This window comes from Tupaia chinensis, unplaced genomic scaffold (genome assembly GCF_000334495.1).
Source record: "Tupaia chinensis unplaced genomic scaffold, TupChi_1.0 Scaffold000383_1, whole genome shotgun sequence".
In the NCBI taxonomy this organism is placed as follows: domain Eukaryota; kingdom Metazoa; phylum Chordata; class Mammalia; order Scandentia; family Tupaiidae; genus Tupaia; species Tupaia belangeri.
In genome coordinates, this window is record NW_006159885.1 from 1,447,980 (window position 1) to 1,467,868 (window position 19,889).

Genomic DNA, 19,889 nt, shown 5'->3' on the forward strand with positions numbered 1-19,889 from the left:
GGCAATGCAGCGTCTCGTGGGTGAGAGGGGTGTGCTTGGCATGAAGGAGTTGAGGTAGTAATAGTTATTCCAGACCTATTCGTTTTTAAGCCATGGCCTTGACAAGTGTGGAGGGTTTTCAGGCTATTTTCTAGACTCCTAGAGTTCAAATGAAATCATGAGTCTGATGAGAGAGGGCGGTCAGCAGGGCCTGAGTATGTGGCACTTGAGGTACGCTGCTCTGCTTTCACCAGACCAATTCTGTTTGTTTATTCTTTTTTTAAAAATTTTATTTCTTCTTATTATTTCAATTTACTGTAGGGCACCTGTGCTCATAAGACAGACAGACAGAGAAAGCAAGGGTCTAGGACTTGAACCACGTTTGGCTGAGTAGAAGTCTAGTGCCTTAGCTATCACACCACCGGCTAGATCAGTTTGTTTGTTTGTTTGTTTGTTTGTTTATTTTTGTCATTGGGCATGTGCACTTGCTAGAGAGAGACAGAGTGAAAGGGAGAGTGAGAAATCACCCTGTGAGGGGATGGCCACACCACAATCCCGTCTTTTCCATTCTTCTCTTGGAATTTTGGGCATGCACGCATGCAGTGCATTTCTTAAGCCACTTCTCCAAGACTTCAACCGTGGAGCCAGCCATGTGGGATCCAGCACTTTAACTACCATTTCACCTGCTCGCCCGCAGTTCTGTTTTAATACTTTAATATTTCACTTTTTAAAATACAGTATCTACTGTTTAAATGCTTTAAGAAACTATTGTTATGGATATTTTCAAATTGCTCACTTACAACTCAGCTCAGGCCACCAGGAACTTTCTCTGTTCACTATATTCTCTACACTCCAGAGGCTCAGCACATTCATGTACAGGCATGTGCATACATGTGCACATGTCTGTCTGAATTAGTGTCTGTCTTCCAAGCTCCAGTAGTTCCTCGTCCTTTTCTTTAACTTCTGCTGGGTTTTCTGCTTATTTTTCAAATAAGAGTAAGAAAGTCACCTTGACCTTGATAGGAGAAGTAATGTACAACAGTGGAGTACATCTCTGAGGAGTTTAGGTAAGATAGGTCAGGAATTATTGATAGATCAGTGCCTGCCTGTGTCTTAATGGTTTTGTGAGTTCACTTTATTTCTATTGTTTCTTTTGCCAAACGGTGCATGCGTTTCCTAGAGAGAGACAGAGAGCAAGAGAGGGAGAGGGAGAAACTCCGCCTGACCCCCTAAGTGGGACATGGTCACACTGCAGTCCCTTCTCCATTTCTTCATCCTGTCAAGATTTTTGGACATGGGCACACCCACCCACACATGCCTAGAGTATTCTTCCAGCCACCAGGGCCAGGATTTGAACAGCCATGTGGGATCTAGCTCCCTTAACCACTAGGTCTCAGGGCAGCCCCACTTTCTTTTTTTAAACTTATTTATTTCATTTGTGAGAGAGACAGACAGACTCCCTTCCCATGCTGCATTCTTCTGCACAGCCTCTCAGTCAGAATCACAAGCCCTGTGTGTTTATATCAACCTGGGTTCTGAACCCATGTGTCTCCAGTATCTTGCAGCAGCACCCTACTCCCTGTGGCACTGTAGCTGAGCCTACAAATTGAAGTTTGCTTTTTTAAATGCAGAAGGGTACGTAAGTGCACACATGCAAGAGAGAGAGAGAGAGACAGAATGCACACGTGCATCCCCCTACAGGGCTGCTCACACTGCAATCCCTTACCAGTCCTCCATCTTGTCAGAGCCCTGGTCACATGCAGACATGTGTGCCTGGCACGTTTTTCAAGCCCTAGGGCCAGGGCCGGACACCTGAACACTCTTATGGGATCTGGCTTCCTCTGCAGAGCATTTAACTACTATGTTCCAGAGCCAGCCAAGAAATAGTTTATTTGTTTTTAATTCTGCTTGAGGGCCCATGTGCTCACCAGAGATGAGGAGAGTGTGAAAGCCTTTCCTATGAGGGATAGTCACGCTGTAATCCCTTCTCCACTTCTCCATCCTGTCACAGTTTCTTTTTTTATTATTTCAGTTTATTTATTTGCATTCATTCACTGTACATCATTACAGCATACAAAATGAGATTCTCCATCCAGAGTACACTGTATATTGTCTCAATCAAGCACATCAACAAACATGTTATTGTCAGCAAATAATTTTCCATTTCTTGTTTTCTGTATGTTTTGCTTTTTTTCCCCCATCTTTGATTCCCTATCTCTTACCCTCTGCCATCTCCCACTCTCCTCCTACACTGTCTCTGGTATCTATGTTTGCTTTCTATACTGTTTTCCCTCCACATTTTATTGAATTACTAAAGACCTTAATTAATCTAAATATTTTCATAGCAAACACAGGTGATATATACATTTCCATGAACACAAGTCTAACTTTATGCATCCTATAAAGTAGCACCTAGCTGGGACTATATGTCTTACTGCAGTCATTAAATAGATATTTTTTTTTCCTGAAACTTTTTTTTTTTTAACTTAATTTTCCATTCCTTTCCCACCCACATTGTATTGATCACACAATTTCTTACATAATCTAGCTACTTTCAATGGTGACTTCACTTGTTACTATTAAGAAAACCAGTTTTAACTTAAATCAAAGCAATGCCAGGGGACTTTGTTTAAAGCCAGGAAACAGGTTAGGATTCTGTTCAAATGGTAGGTGCATGAACCTATCAGTCTCATGTACTTTTATCTTCTGTTCTGGTTCAATTTTCCTGATTAAATTCTGGGATATAATATTCAACTGTCACAGTTTCTTAAGCCACTGGACCCAGGACTTGAATTACTGTTGGCCATGTGGGCTCCAGCTCCCTTAGGTTATAGGGCTGGCCCAAGAATCTCCCCCCTTATCTTTTTCCCCAAGGTTTTTGGCCATAGGGTGTGTGCTCTTGCTGGAGAGAGACAGAGAGAAAGGCAGTGAAAGGGAAAGTGAGAAATCACCAACCAGGGGTTGGCCACGCCTCAATCCCTTCTCCTCCATTCTCTTCCTGGGATTTTGAGAATGTGCACATATGCACCTGGTGTGATTTTTAGGCCACTAGGGGTGTGGCCACGCCACAATCCTTTCTCCTCCATTCTCTTTCTGGGATTTTGGGAATGTGCACATATGCACCTGGTGTGATTTTTAGGCCACTAGGTCTGGAACTCAGACTGCATTTGGCCATGGGGAGTCCAGGGCTTTAACCACTATATCCCCGGCCGGCCCAGAAGTTCACTTCCGATGAAGCTTACTGATGTGTCCTTTTCTCTTTCCTACCATTATTAGGTAACCAATGGTCAAGGGGAAAATAAGATGAAAAATTTACCTGTGCCTGTCTATCTCAGACCTCTAGATGAAAAAGATACGTCAATGAAAGTAAGTTCACTTAAAATTACAAACTCTGGATAGATTTTTAAAAGCAAATATGAAAAATTTAAAATCTCTCTAGAGAGTGACTTACTACCTTTCTTTCCATCTGAAAAGCTGTGGTGTGCTGTTGGAGTCAATTTATCTGGTGGGAAGACCAGAGATGGCGGTTCTGTTGTTGGAGCAAGTGTGTTTTACAAGGATGTCACCGGTTTGGATTCAGAGGGCAGTAAACAGCGGAGTGCATCTCAGAGTAGTTTAGATAAGTTAGATCAGGAACTTAAGGTAAGTGTGTGCACTGATATTTGACCTCCTTGTTTATGAGAGAATGATTTAGCTCTTTGGTCCAGAGTTTACTTTCTGCTTCAGCTTGTCCTTCGGGATCACTATGCTCTTACTTAATCCTCCCCTACCTCCTCTTGCATTTTACTGAAGTGTAATTTATATACAATAAAATGTATACTTGAAATGGATATAGTTCAAAGAGTTTTAATAAGTATACCTTTGTAACCACCTCTACAGTCCAGTTACAGAATGTTTTTTATCACTGATCTGCTGATTTTATCACTTTAACTGCTGATTTTTTGTCTGCTAATGAATACTGATAGGTGGTTGGATGTTTACCTTTCCAAGTAATCTAGAAATAAATTTCAAATAATATTGCATTTTACTTTAATAATGTATCCTCATGAATGTTAGCACACCTATGTCATATTAAACATTCACTTTCTTTCCTTTGTCTATACAGGAACAGCAGAAGGAGTTAAAAAACCAAGAAGAATTGTCCAGTCTAGTCTGGATCTGTACCAGCACCCATTCAGCTACGAAAGTTATCATTATCGATGCTGTTCAGCCTGGCAACATCCTAGACAGTTTCACCGTTTGCAACTCTCACGTTCTGTGCATTGCAAGTGTGCCAGGTAGGAGCGAGCCACGCTCTCTCAGAGCCTCCCTTCTGCTTCCCCGTCTCTGCACTCCTTCCTGATGCTAACTGATTTGGCTGCTGGAAATGTGGTTGTGTTCCTTGCCCTCGTGGAGTTTATGTTTTACTTGTGCAACACTGAAAAATCATCTGGGAACCACTGACTAAACAAGATACTTTCAGACAGTGAAAAATATTGTGAAGAAAAATACAACAATGGAAATGTGAGAAGATAACCAGGAGGCAGAGGATAAGGGACTGAGTGTTCTGTGGTCAGAAAAGTCATGACACATTTTTACACAGAAAAATGCCATGACTTCTCACAACCCGATAGAGTAATAAAAAAAAAAAGTCTTCTAAAGTTCTGAATTAAATATTATGTGGTATTAAAACATTAGTTTAAAATTAAAGAGATATGTGATATGTCCACACAGGTGTAATAATATTTGGCCATGGTGTGTGCTCTTGCTGGAGAGAGACAGAGAGAAAGGCAGTGAAAGGGAAAGTGAGAAATCACCAACCAGGGGTTGGCCACGCCTCAATCCCTTCTCCTCCATTCTCTTCCTGGGATTTTGAGAATGTGCACATATGCACCTGGTGTGATTTTTAGGCCACTAGGTCTGGAACTCAGACTGCATTTGGCCATGGGGAGTCCAGGGCTTTAACCACTATATCCCCGGCCGGCCCAGAAGTTCACTTCCGATGAAGCTTACTGATGTGTCCTTTTCTCTTTCCTACCATTATTAGGTAACCAATGGTCAAGGGGAAAATAAGATGAAAAATTTACCTGTGCCTGTCTATCTCAGACCTCTAGATGAAAAAGATACGTCAATGAAAGTAAGTTCACTTAAAATTACAAACTCTGGATAGATTTTTAAAAGCAAATATGAAAAATTTAAAATCTCTCTAGAGAGTGACTTACTACCTTTCTTTCCATCTGAAAAGCTGTGGTGTGCTGTTGGAGTCAATTTATCTGGTGGGAAGACCAGAGATGGCGGTTCTGTTGTTGGAGCAAGTGTGTTTTACAAGGATGTCACCGGTTTGGATTCAGAGGGCAGTAAACAGCGGAGTGCATCTCAGAGTAGTTTAGATAAGTTAGATCAGGAACTTAAGGTAAGTGTGTGCACTGATATTTGACCTCCTTGTTTATGAGAGAATGATTTAGCTCTTTGGTCCAGAGTTTACTTTCTGCTTCAGCTTGTCCTTCGGGATCACTATGCTCTTACTTAATCCTCCCCTACCTCCTCTTGCATTTTACTGAAGTGTAATTTATATACAATAAAATGTATACTTGAAATGGATATAGTTCAAAGAGTTTTAATAAGTATACCTTTGTAACCACCTCTACAGTCCAGTTACAGAATGTTTTTTATCACTGATCTGCTGATTTTATCACTTTAACTGCTGATTTTTTGTCTGCTAATGAATACTGATAGGTGGTTGGATGTTTACCTTTCCAAGTAATCTAGAAATAAATTTCAAATAATATTGCATTTTACTTTAATAATGTATCCTCATGAATGTTAGCACACCTATGTCATATTAAACATTCACTTTCTTTCCTTTGTCTATACAGGAACAGCAGAAGGAGTTAAAAAACCAAGAAGAATTGTCCAGTCTAGTCTGGATCTGTACCAGCACCCATTCAGCTACGAAAGTTATCATTATCGATGCTGTTCAGCCTGGCAACATCCTAGACAGTTTCACCGTTTGCAACTCTCACGTTCTGTGCATTGCAAGTGTGCCAGGTAGGAGCGAGCCACGCTCTCTCAGAGCCTCCCTTCTGCTTCCCCGTCTCTGCACTCCTTCCTGATGCTAACTGATTTGGCTGCTGGAAATGTGGTTGTGTTCCTTGCCCTCGTGGAGTTTATGTTTTACTTGTGCAACACTGAAAAATCATCTGGGAACCACTGACTAAACAAGATACTTTCAGACAGTGAAAAATATTGTGAAGAAAAATACAACAATGGAAATGTGAGAAGATAACCAGGAGGCAGAGGATAAGGGACTGAGTGTTCTGTGGTCAGAAAAGTCATGACACATTTTTACACAGAAAAATGCCATGACTTCTCACAACCCGATAGAGTAATAAAAAAAAAAAGTCTTCTAAAGTTCTGAATTAAATATTATGTGGTATTAAAACATTAGTTTAAAATTAAAGAGATATGTGATATGTCCACACAGGTGTAATAATATTTGGCCATGGAAAGGACTAAAGTCCTTTTTCTTTTTCTGTTGTAGGGTGCATGCGCTCACCAGAGAGAGACAGAGAAAGAGAAGGAAAGTGAGAAAGAGAGAGAAGGAAAGTGAGAAATCTCTGCCCAGGGGTAATGTCCACACCATAATCTATTCTTCTCTTGGGATTTTGGACACACATACACACGTACCTAGCAGTGTGTTTTTCCAGCCACCAAGTCTGGAACTCAACCGTGGAGTTGGCTGTTTGGATCCAGTACCTTAACGACCACACCACCTGCTGACCTGGAAGTCCTTTTTCTATATTTTATTTTATTCTACTTTTTAAAAAAGAATTATTTAATTTATTTGTAAATATTATTTAACTTGACCAGAGAGAGACAGAGAAAGAGAGGAAGGGAAAGTGAGAAAGCAAGTTGCCAGGCCCAGGACTTGAACTGTGGTCGGCCATGTGGGAGTCCAGTATCCCAGTATCCCAACCATTGTGTCACCTGCTGGCCCCTCTTCCTTTGTGTGTGTGTGTGTGTGTGTGTGTGTGTGGTTGGAATACCCTCTTACCAAATTTTGAAGTGTCAGTATGCTATTATTGACTAGATGTGGAAGTTCTCACACATGCTTTGTGTGGATGAGCCTTGGAAACATTAGGTGAAATAGGCCAGATACAAAAGGATAAATATTATGTTTCCACTTATGCGAAATGCCTAGATTAGCCAAATTCAGAGACAGAAGTAGGGTAAAGGTTACTGGAGACTGAGCATGCTGTGCACCACCTGATCTTAGCTGATCAGGATTGATGGTGTGTGCTCTCAGGAGGGCTCAGGGCATGAACCCAGGACGTTTTCCATGTGGGTCCAGTTGCAATACTGCTATGCCACTATCTGGCTCCCAGTTAGTAACCATCATTATTTAACACAAATTTTTGCTGACTTATCATCTATAATCAAATTGTTTTTAACTTCATGTGGTTGCTAAGGAGCTCAATAAGCACAAAGGTGTCATTTCTGACTTTTCATTTTGTTTATTTGCACTTGTGTTAGTAGAAGTATTATCTTTTTTTTTACAAAATATTTTATTTAACTTTATTTATTTTATTTATTTATTTTGGAGTGGTTTCTGGTGTAGGGTGTGTGCGCTCACCAGAAAGACAGAGAGAGAGAAAAAAAGCGAGAAATCACCCCCCAGGGGGGATGGCCATGCCACAATCCCTTCTCCTCTGTTTACCTCTCAGGATCTTGGGCACACACGCACACACGCCTGGCGTGAGTTTAAGCCACCGGGTCCGGGACTCAAACCATGATCGACTGCATGGGAGTCCAGCGACATAGCCATTATACCAACTGCTGGCCCTTTATTTATTTTAATTTGACCAGAGGGGGTAGGAACTGAGAAAGCAAGTTGCCAGGTCCAGGAATTAAACTGTGGTCAGCCATGTGGGAGTCTAGTATTATTAGCCACCATACCACCTATCAGCCCCAGTAGAAGTATTATTTTAATTTTTTAAAGTTACTTTCCCACTTTGCTCTTATTAATCTGTTGGGTTGTCGGAAAAGTCATGACACATTTTTGAACAGAAAAGATGTCATGACTTTTCTGACCACATAACACATGGCCCCTTGTCCTTTCCTTCCCAGTTATCTTCTCATGTTTCCATTGTTGTATTTTCTTCACAGTATTTTTCACTTTCTGAAAATATCTTGTTTATTCAGTGGTTCCCAATTGATTTTAATCAGTTTTAATAAAAGTAATGTTACTATCTTGGCAGTATATTTAAGTAGGTATATGTCTCACACTCACCCTCTTATTTCAAACCTATAGTTGATTTAATAGGAAAAACGGTGTTTATGGAACTTTACTTAGATATTAAAAGAAAGTTCATCTTGGGCCAGCAGGTGGTATGGTGATGAAGGTGCTGGATTCCCACATAGCCGTCTGTAGTTCAAGTCCCAGACCTGGCAACATGAAAATCACAACAAATAAATAGATAAATAAATGTTTTTGGTTTTTAAAAATTTTTTTTTATTTAAAAAGAAGATCTATCTTATTTTTTTCAGGAGCACGAGAGACAGACTACCCTGCAGGAGAAGAACTTTCAGAGTCTGGTCAGGTAGACAAAGCATCTTTATGTGGAAGCATGACAAGCAACAGCTCAGCAGAGACAGACAGCCTGTTGGGAGGCATCACAGTGGTTGGTTGTTCTGCAGAAGGTGTGACAGGTGGTGCCGCCTCCCCGAGTACCAACGGTGCTTCTCCAGTGATAGAAAAACCACCAGGTATACCTGTCCTTATATGCTGTCTGTGTAGTGTCTGAGGCTACCCCATATGCCTCATTGTGGACTTAATTTAAATCTTAACAAGTAACAAGGACAAAAGAGCTTGAAAGAGATGCTGTAATGACTGTTAAAAGAAATCAAGAATTCTCTGTTTCATGAAGCACAGTGTGAAGAAAGGGAGTAAGCCGAGTGGAATTGTATGGCAAGGGTTTGTGTAGGGAGAGTACTGGAGGAAGAAGCCTAAACTTGGACTGTTGAGAATGTTTTATTTTGTTTTGTAGAAGTAGAAGCAGAAAATAGTGAGGTCGATGAAAATATTCCAACAGCAGAAGAAGCAACTGAAGCCACAGAAGGCAATGCAGGGTCAGCTGAAGATACCGTGGACATCTCCCAGGCCGGCGTGTACACGGAGCATGTCTTTACAGATCCTCTGGGAGTTCAAATCCCAGAAGACCTCTCCCCTGTATATCATTCAAGGTATACTGATGGGTCAGCAACTCGGGAAACTGGGTGAAGTGCACAAGTAAAATGAACCAGAATGATCTCAAACAGCCCATACATTCCCACTAACTGGCAGCCGCATGGTAGACCGGAAGGTGCTATTGCCTGTTCCCGCTGTCTTCATTTTGTCCCTGCCCTTTGTTCCCCCTATTTCTTTTCTAGGCTTTTCATTTAAAAAGGTAATGAAATCTTGTCAATAAGGTAATTGGTCAAAATCTTCCTGGTCATTTTCTCCTTTCAATGATTTTTTTAAAAAGTTAATATACCCACTGTCTTACATTCTATTACTACTACTTTGCCATTTTAGCCTCCATCCTGCTCTCACTCTCACTCTAGTTATAAGCAAAATTGAACGTTGCTTAAATTGTCATTGTTTGAGTTTCTCACATGGGCTTCAGTGACCTTTTTGAATTTCATTTTTGTGCAGACATTTTATTCGGAAAAAAATGTATTTTAGGCTCTTTCTTTAAAAGGTTAATCTAGGCCCATTTAGTGAATTCTTTCATTTTCTTTCCTGCCTTCTCTAGATGAGTGTCTCTTAATTGGATCCTTTCATGGTATACTCTTATTGTATATAGATAGCAGCCTGGAGTCTATCAACATTTCATTATCAATTTAAGAACAAAGTCATGTTTTGAATTTGACAGTCCAGTTATGTATCTTTGACTAAGTATGCCCTGACAACCCAAAGGAAAGATTTTGTGATTGAATACTTTTTAAATAAGTGTTTTATATATCAGCCTCCTTTGAGCCATGTGTATGTAGGGTTTTGTTTGTTTGTTTGTTTGTTTTTTATGATCAGTTATTTAATTAGGTTCTTGGGAAAAAAATCTAGAACACCAGTTTGTGAGGATAGACTCCATTTGTAAGGGCAAACACGGATCACAGGTAGCCCTGGAGCTGAGGAACAGCTTTGATTTTTGGTAAAATGTGTGAGTCCACAGCTTTCTGATCAATCTTGCGCTGCTCTGAAATCTCTTATTTCTCCTTCTCTGTGTTGAAGATCTCACCTTCCTGGTGTCTGGGCTTCCGCAGTTTCTTTTTCTTGAAGTAAGCATCGGTAAGGTGCTTTGGGATTTTTACTTTGCTAATACCAATTTTCGTGGAGGTGGCAATGACAAATTTCTGGTGTGTTCTACGCAGTGGAACTCGATTGAGAACCAGCAGTCCAGTTACAAGTAGCAAGCCCCTGCTCAGCTGCTTCAGGAAAACCACTCTCTTGCCTCTGTGGCGTCCAGTGAGGATGATCAGAATGGTCCCAGGAGTGATGCTGGCTCGCAGCTTTCTCACATACTGACTGAAGGGATTTTTGCCGTGGCTCAACAGCTTTCAAGGCACAATTTAGTGGCTGAGTATTTCCTCTTGTCCATGGCCTTCCTGGAATACATGGCAGACCGGGAGTATCTGCTGATGCCCCGGACTAGGACAGGGTTTCGGCTGCAATGGGGCTTCCCCTTCTTGGGCTTTTTAGCCTTGGAGTCACCCTTTTTAACCTTGCCACTGGCATCAGCCTTCTTGGCTTCAGGTTTCTTCTCCTTAGTATCCTGCTTTGCAACTTTATCGCCTGCCATCGTGTATAGTGGGAAAGAGCTGTAGTTTTGAAATAAAGCATCCCTTCACCCCCCGCCCCCAGGAGAAACTGTCATAAACTTCAAAATAATTGTAGTTGCTATATTTCATTACCATGTCTTACTACCTTATCTGCACTTTGAGCCTCCTGGTTTGCCCATGTCATTTCTGGTGGTACAATTGTTGACATATTTAATGTAAGCATTTAACTTTCGCTTTTTTTTTCGGTTTTAGTGCTTGATTTGTTTTTCCCCATTATAAACTTAAATGTAGAAACATTCAGTCCCTGAAATCTAAGTATACTCAGATTTTTTTTCCTGCCTTTCCAGTAATGACGCTGATGCGTATAAAGATCAGGTATCGGTATTGCCGAATGAACAAGACCTGGTGAGAGAAGAGGCCCAGAAGATGAGTAGTCTTCTACCGACTATGTGGCTTGGAGCCCAAAATGGCTGGTAAGGGCCATGCCTTAATATTAGAGTTCCTTCAGCTTTTACTTGTGCTTTTGAAATCAAAAATAAGTAAAATATGTTGAGTATAAGTACAAACAGAAAATGTGGATCAATGTAAAGAATTTTGCATATACAAAATTTGAAGTTATATTGCATCTATTTCATAAACTGGACTTATATTAGTTTTGAACGATAAATTGTATAGGTTTTTGTTTTGTTTTGGTCACAGAATGTTCCTTTTATATAATATTCTTAGAACAAGAGGTAAATAAAATTTTAAAATCCAGGTGGTTGTAAACTAGAGAATCCTGGCCAGCAGAGACAGAATTATTGATATATGGAGGTTTATTTAGGACAGAGTGTGGTCAAGAAATACAAGGGATTAAATCAATGTGTTTAGTTGCAAGAACGCCAATCTCAAACAAAACTTTTTAGTTAGAGTTCATGAGAAAACCAGAACAAATCAGTCTGAAAGCTCAGAAGATTGTAAACAAACGTCACATGGTTTGTTCACATTCTAGTGGTATGAAAGTCTTACAGAATTATGCATTTCCAAAGGTTAAGCAAGGTCACTTGAAGGAGTCCAATACTATAAAACCTTATGGGCAATAAAATCTAAATTTTATATAAATCCCACATGTCCGAAAAGAATGTTTTGTTTTTTTCCCTAGTTATTTAAAAAGTAAAAACTTTTCTTAACTTACAGGAGGCAGGGTAGATTGGACCTGCAGGCCGTACGTGGGCACTCCTCTAGCCTTTCACAGCCCTTTCATCCCAGAGCAGTAATTTGGTGTAGAGAAGTGAGGTCATTCACAGGAAGGAGTGTGGCTGAGGACCTTAGGGTGTATGGAACCTGAAACTAATGAGCTGTGCATTGCACTAGTTCTGGCTTTTTAGTTTTCATATTTTTTCCATTCCCTGAAGCAGTCCATTTTTCTGCCTTAGTCCTACCCTTACTTTAATTTTTGTTTTCTAATTATTGTACAAAAACAGCAGCAGGGCCAGCCACGTGGCATGGTGGCTAAGGTGGCTGGATCCCACATGGCCGCCTGTTCATTTTAAGTTCTGGACCTGGTGGCTTGAAAATCATGCTGGTTGGGTGTGCATGTGTGACCAAATCTCGAGAAGAGAATGGAGGAGAGGGGATTGCAGTGGACCATTCCCCTGGAGGGTGCTTTCTCACTGGCCCCTCCCTCTAAGTCTCTTTCTAGTGAGTGCATGAGTTGTATAGCAAATTAAAACAAACAGCGGCAGCCTTTCCTAAAATGTGTATATTACTCTTTCTTCCTGAATGAACTCTGGTATTATTAGCTGTAAGCAAGTACTTTATGTCCGATACACCTCACCAGTTCTGACTTTGCTCTTGCAGTCTGTACGTCCATTCATCTGTAGCCCAGTGGAGGAAATGTCTCCATTCCATTAAACTCAAGGACTCAATTCTCAGTATTGTGTAAGTTCTATTTTCAAAATTCTTTCTTTTTGGGACCACGAGGTAGTGTAGTGTTTAAGGCACTGGACTCCCACATGGCTGACCACAGTTAAAGTCCCAGACCTGGTGACTTGAAACTCAGACTGGATGCATGTATGTGCATGCCAAAAATCCCAAGAGGAGAATGGAGGATAAGAGATTGTAGTGTGGGCCATCCCCGCTGGGGGGTAATTTCTCACTTTCTGTCTCTCTGTCTCTCTCTGTCTCTTGGGTGAGTGCATGTACCCTATATGGAAAATTTTCTCAAAAACAAAAACTTTTCCTTTTCAAATTATATCTTTAAGGTATAAACTAGATTTGAAAACTATTAAAGCTAGTAGGTATTTCAGTATCCAGACTTGTTTGTTTTAATGGAACTAGAGAAGTTTAGTGAGAATTAAACTCCATAATAAAAAAGTAGAATAGAAAATTTTAAGTAAAAGAGAAAACTTGCGGGACCAGCAGTTAGCATAATGGCTATATCGCTGGACTCCCACATAGTCAACCGCGGTTCGCGTCCCGGACCCGGTGGCTTAAAACTCAAGCTAGGCGCGTGTGCGTGTGTGCCCAAGATCCCGAGAGGAGAATGGTGGAGAAGGGATTGCAGTGTGGCCATCCCCCCGGAGGGTGATTGCTCGCTTTCTGCCTCTCTGTCTCTCTCTGTCTGGCGAGCGCACGTGCACTATAGCAAAAACCTCTCCAAAAAGATAGAGAGAGAGAAAACTTGCCAGATTTCTGTGATTTCTTCACTACACTGTGAATTCCTATTACTTTAGAGAGAGAACCAATACCTGTTAATTTATATTTTTTTTCTAAATAGTCTTTGTAGTTTGTGAATATGTTCCTGAGGGAAGCATTGATTAACTAGTCCGTTTCTGTATATTGACTCTCAAAAGACAACTAGACAGTTGCCTCTAACCCCACAGACTTGACTCTTAGTTCCACTTAAGGCATGTATGTCTGGTCTGAGGGGTGTGGGTCAATTTTCTACAGTGAGAGCAAGAGCCTGGGCTGGAGAGAGAAACAACCGAGATACCACACAGCCTGTTTATTTAGTCCAGTTGACATTTTTCACAGCACGATGGTCACAGTGGAGAAAGTGGTGTGTTCATTTATGTTTGGTGTAAGCCCCTTACGTCATCACAGACTGGCCCTTTGAAAGGCTCTGGACTAGTCAGTAGCATGTGGTCCCTTCTGTATTCATGCATGGACAGTTCTCAGATCCCTTCTCCTGTTTACAGACACGTGAAGGGAATTGTCTTAGTGGCCCTGGCTGACGGCACTCTTGCAATCTTCCACAGAGGAGTCGGTGAGTGGTTATAAACGCAGAATGTATACACTGATTTGTTGCTTTGCAAAGCAATTTTAAGCAGAATGGCTTGTTAGCTTTTAAAGAAATGTTACTTAATACGAAAAAGAATAAATGTTTAAACTGAATACTACATTAGTAAATATACATGTGTGCCTGCATGGAGAAATATGTTCATAGTATACTGTAAAAAAAAAAGTCACCATGATGAGCAAGTAGTTTGTCACTTTATGGTGCTCTTATATGAGGGGCCTTCAGAAAGTTCATGGGACATGTGTATTGTGAAAAAACTGGGGAGCCAGCAGTTAGCGTAATGGCTATGTCGCTGGACTCCCACGTAGTCAACCGCGGTTCGTGTCCCGGACCCGGTGGCTTAAAACTCACACCGGGCGCATGTGCGTGCGTGCCCAAGATCCCGAGAGGAGAATGGAGGAGAAGGGATTGCGGCGTGACCATCCCCCCGGGGGGTGATTTCTCGCTTTCTGTCTCTATGTCTCTCTCTGGCGAGCGCACACACCCTACAGTGAAAATCTCTCAAAAAAAAAAAAACAAACAAAAAACAAAACTGCATGGATTTCATTATTTTTACAAAATAAACTTGTAATTTATTTCCTTTTTTGTGAACTTTTGAAGTCTCCCATATAATGTGATAAGGAGGCATTTATTTTTCATTCATATACTTACTCATCTAGGTGAAAATTGGTGAAAAAAATTTTCCCCTTTGTTTTAAAACTAATTTGCATTCAGTTACATTTGGAAAGATTTTTTAAAAGAAGTTTTAGGGCCAACAGGTGCCGTGGAGGTTAAGGTAGCTGGATCCTACATGACAGGCTATGTTGATTCAAGACCTAGACCTGGTGGCTTGAAAATCATGCTGGGCACATATTCGTGCATGCCCAAAAACCCAAGAGGAGATTAGAAGAGTGGGGACTGTGGCACCCCGAGGGGTGATGTCTCACTTTCCCTTTCTCTTCCTCTCTGTCTCTCCTTGGCAAATGCATATGTCTTATAGCAAAAAAAATAAATTAAAAAAAATAATAAATAAATAAATAAATAAATAAATGAGTTTTAATTGGGTAAGGCTTAATTGTGTTTATGTCATGTTGTTTATATTCTTCACCTTTAAAACCATTGTTTCTACCATCTGTAGAAGGAACCTACCAAGGGACCTACTGTGAATGAATTAACTTTGTAACTCCTTGGTACATGTGCCAACCAAAAATGAGATACTTTATTTCCTACCCACTAGATTAGTAGATCAGGGAAGTGTTATGAAAACATAGATGCACCACTGCACACTGCCCACATCCTTCTGGGCATGGAGAATTGTGGGGTAGGTGATACTTACATGCCTTTGTAGTTGACTCAGACCTCGTCGTAGCTGAGTAATGACTCCATATTATCAAAAAGTACGAGAGTTCTGTTGTTCGTTGTTCAGGCCTTTACAGACCTTGTCTGTGTTCAATCCACATGACAACTTATGTGGAAGATTCTGTTGTCGTCCTCACGTGACAGATGAGGAAACTAAGGCACAGCATTTGAGTTACTTTTTCATGGCACTCAGCCAGTAAGTAGAAAAGCCTTAAAAAATACAGAATAATAAATATTTCCATAAACTAAATCCAAAATTACATTGATAGAACAAGACAAAATACATTTAATAAGGATTAGTGTAAAGTCCCACATTTGGGTTCAGAAGAGCAAGATGGGAGAGACCTGTTTGAAGAGACAACCTAAAGGTTGACCATAAATTCCATAAAGTTAGTTACACCTTAAGCCTCATAGAAATAAAGTACCCAGAACAGGGCCGGTGATAATCCTGCTCCGCTCCACGGGTGAGAGAGCATGTGCACGGACTATCAACCGAGTGGAGTCAGGACGAAAAGTCTGTCAACTGTGATATGTACAAAACACAGGCCAAGGATGCTTGGTTTTAAAAGAAGACTTGGGCTGTAACTTAGTGTAGACTGGATTTATTCTTTGTGTTTCACTGGGCAAAACTGCACACCAGTGGGCAATTACGTACAAGGAAGCAAACATTCAGCTGTATGAAAGTGAAACAGCTGCTTTGTGAAGCAGTACATCTTCTTTCACTGAAGTTGTTCACTCAAAGCTAACAAAACAAAACAAGCTTCTTGTTTGTATTTACATTATCACTCAAAATAGTCTGCACAGTTCTAAAATGTTAGCAATGAATTGCCCTTGACTTCTACCCATGAAAATACATCAAGTGTGAATGAAAGACATGATATCCCCCAAATAACCTTAAGCCCATTCTAAGTGTAGAGAATGAGTTTTAAAGGGGTTGCAAGTACTGGGGATCAGATCAGATCAGATGACCTTTGAGGTCTCTGCCAACTTTGCAGTTTTGGAATAAGAGAACCCAGTCTCTACAAATGAAAGGTACATTGATTACGTGGTATTTTGAGGTGCTTCATGTGTATATTTAACTGTATACAAAAATAGAATGTTTCTCATATTGAACTTGAGTAGAAGTGGTATGCGTTAACTGTAATTCATTTATTTTAAAGATGGGCAGTGGGACTTGTCAAACTATCATCTCTTAGACCTTGGACGGCCTCACCATTCCATCCGATGCATGACCGTGGTACACGACAAAGTCTGGTGTGGCTATAGGAACAAAATCTATGTGGTTCAGCCAAAGGCCATGAAAATAGAGGCAAGTTAGCCTGTCATTTATGTACTTACTGACTTTGTATTCCCCAGAGACTAAAAAGTATTCTGAGCATCTGCAGAAATTGTTTTCTGGGTGTGTGTGTTTTAGGGCACTCCGGCAATATATTTAGATGTCTGAGCTCTCTGTGTTACTTTCTCTTTCTTGCCACTTGGACTGTGAGCATAGTCAGAAAGGAAGGAGGGTGACACATGTATGTTTAAATGTGTGTCTATGCATGTATCATAGATACCTGTGAATTTTATATCGGTACCTTGTTCTTGATATGTTTAATTATATAAGGATTGGTTGAGAGAAGGACTCCCAAGTGTTCCCCACCCCATTTGTATCCATGAACATCCATATATGTCACAGACTGAGAAATAGCATTGAAATAGGAATGTGTTAGAGCAACAAAAACCTCTTAGCATTGCTGTCCTAAAAAAAATGTTGCCACAGTACATAAATACGTAAATAAATTCATCCTTTGTGGTATAGTCAGTAGCGTGCCAGACTGCAGAGCTGGAAGCCACATGCCAACCACAGTTTGAATCCCCAGTTTCGGGTCAGTGGTTGACCTGAAACACGTTATGCAGTGAGCTCATGCCAAGGATCCTGATGAGCTGGAGAACTGCAGGAAGGGGATTGTGGTGCTGTGGCTAGGCCCTGTGGAAGGTGCTTCTCCCTCTCTCATCATGCACTCTATCATGAACAAAAAAATAATTTAAAAAATATATAAGGCTGGCTCTATAGCACAGTGGTTAAGTGCTGTGTGGAGGGATTCGATTCCTGCATGGTAGACCATGGTTCAAGTCCAGGCTTTGGTGGCTTTGAAAAACATGCTGGGTGCCTGTGTGTGCATGCCCCTGATCCTGATGGGCTGGAGAAATGGAGGAAAAAGGATTGTAGCATGACTACACTTCACTGAGGGGGTTCTCTCTCTCTCTTAAGCACATGTACCTCTGGCATCAAAAATAAATAAAACAAATATAAAAATATAAAATTTTAAGATGTAAGTAAGTTCTCTTTCCACCTTGCCCCGAATCGTATTCTCTATTCTAGATGTCCCAAAGTTAACCATTTGGTGTTTATTTATCATGTTTTGGTGGTTAAGGCGCTGGACTCGTACATGCTGACTGCAGTTCAAGTCCCAGACCTGGTAGCTTGCTTTCTCACTGTCTTTCTTTCTGTCTCTGTCTCTTTCTGGTGAGCACATATGCCCTGTAGCAAATTAAAAAATAATAATGATAAGTAAAATTACATAATTTGTTTTTAATCTGTGAAGCACGGTTACATGATCTGATGTGCCAAGGTTGCTTTCCTAAGTTAATGTCCTGTACAGTGCCGAAGTCTGATACCCTCTGGTTCTTTGCTCTTCATTTTGTTTTGCATTCTAGGATAAAATCAGTTTTGTATTTAAGAGTAATCATGTTTACTAAGCAGTACTTAGGCTTCTATTTTAATAAACAGTCTGCCAAATTCTTGTGCAAGTTAATGCAGTTTTTAAAGATGACCTCTTATGTAATGAAAGTAACTTCGTGACTGGACTATCTCTTCTAGAAATCATTCGATGCACACCCCAGGAAAGAGAGCCAAGTGCGGCAGCTTGCATGGGTAGGCGATGGCGTGTGGGTCTCCATCCGCTTGGACTCCACACTCCGTCTCTATCACGCACACACCTATCAACATCTGCAGGATGTGGACATTGAGCCTTATGTAAGCAAAATGTTAGGTAAGCTTCGAGAGCATCTCATCATTGCCAAGTGAAGAGAGTCTTTTATTTTTAAATGGTCTAAAATGATGGATAGAACCAATGAGTAAGTTGCCTCAGGAATGGAGAACTCTTATCATTGAATATGTAAGGCAGATGCCCCAGTCTGCCCTGTGGTTCCTGATAGAAACTGAGGGTCACTCTGTTTTGAGGGTGGTGAGATTTTTGTTTGTTTTTATGTTATAGTTTGGTTTTTAAGTTCTCTAATTAAATCTTTACTGTGTCTTTCTTTCTGACTGATAATAAGGTGTACCTTCCTTCTAACAGATAATGCAATGCTAGCCACTTTAGAATCTTCGTTTTTCTGTTAACCCTGAATTATCAGATGGGTCATAAGGCCAAATAAAAATTTGTACACCTTCCGGAAATGCTCATCTCTCTCTGGCCACATTTCCTTCCTTTTGTATTAATCCAGCTACTCTAAAGAACTTGGAATCTTAAAACACCATCCACTCTAGTTTTTTGATAAAATGTTTTTCCCCTGTACAGGTACTGGAAAACTGGGCTTTTCTTTTGTGAGGATCACAGCTCTTATGGTGTCTTGCAATCGTTTGTGGGTAGGGACAGGAAACGGTGTCATTATCTCCATCCCATTGACAGAAAGTAAGTACGTTTTTAAGTAATTGTCACTGGACATGTAGGATAGTTGTAGAAGAGTTAATATCCAGAAATCAGCTAGAGGGAATTACTTAGGTCATTTAGAAAATCAAGCCAATAGCCAAGATCTAGCTATTGCTCCTTCACTCCTCCTATAGAACTTACCAGCTCTAACGAGTAGTTTTTTTCCCAAAGACCAGTGTTCACAATGAAAGGTTTCCGTTGTGAGAAGCTCTTTTCCTCAATTCAGGAATCGCAGTCCTATGTCATCTCTGAAGTAAAGGTTGGGGTCCATTTTTCTTTCAGCTTTATTACACCAGAGTCTAGAAGACTACCTAACATTCTTTCTAGCTTTTCATATATTTCTGAAGATAGTTTAGAGTATCCTATTTGTTTTGAAATTTTAAAAAAATTGTAGAGATGAGAAGGAGACAAGCTGCTGGAGACAAGTCATCTATTGTCTTGTTAAAAAGGAACGTGATTTATTTTCATGAGCAAAGTATATATTGTGTGTTTCTCATAAGTGTTCCATTACATTGATCATCCATTAAGTAAGTGTTTTTATGTTGCAAAATCCATGATAGGGAATGGTTTGAAAAAAATGCTGTAAGTCCACGAAGTAAGTTAGTAAATAAACACCTCCGATCACCCTATCTTTTCAGGGGTATGGTAGAAAGGAAGACTAGAGGGTGGGTATATTTGAAGCCTTTGATGAACCCAGGTTTTTTAATCTGTGTTTTCAGCTATTATTTATACATCTGCACATTTAAACCATTTAGAGATCCCAAGGTTCCTAAAGTTCATTTCAGCTTTCTCTCTCTCTT

The 19,889-nt window shown here is 40.4% G+C and overlaps 1 protein-coding gene across 7 annotated transcripts in view; it reads left to right on the plus strand.

Moving 5' to 3' along the window:
- The window catches only part of SPAG9 (sperm associated antigen 9), a gene marked incomplete at its 5' end in the record, with an annotated part of 180,165 nt that overhangs the window by 143,778 nt on the left and 16,498 nt on the right, over positions 1 to 19,889 (plus strand). For all 7 annotated transcript variants that reach the window (XM_014589813.2, XM_014589815.2, XM_014589818.2 and 4 more), the window contains 11 exon segments: positions 3,256 to 3,345; positions 3,454 to 3,621; positions 4,085 to 4,256; positions 8,506 to 8,724; positions 9,006 to 9,201; positions 11,124 to 11,249; positions 12,616 to 12,696; positions 13,956 to 14,023; positions 16,555 to 16,703; positions 18,258 to 18,429; positions 18,958 to 19,071. In XM_014589813.2, the coding sequence (XP_014445299.1) occupies positions 3,256 to 3,345; positions 3,454 to 3,621; positions 4,085 to 4,256; positions 8,506 to 8,724; positions 9,006 to 9,201; positions 11,124 to 11,249; positions 12,616 to 12,696; positions 13,956 to 14,023; positions 16,555 to 16,703; positions 18,258 to 18,429; positions 18,958 to 19,071 (1,555 nt within the window).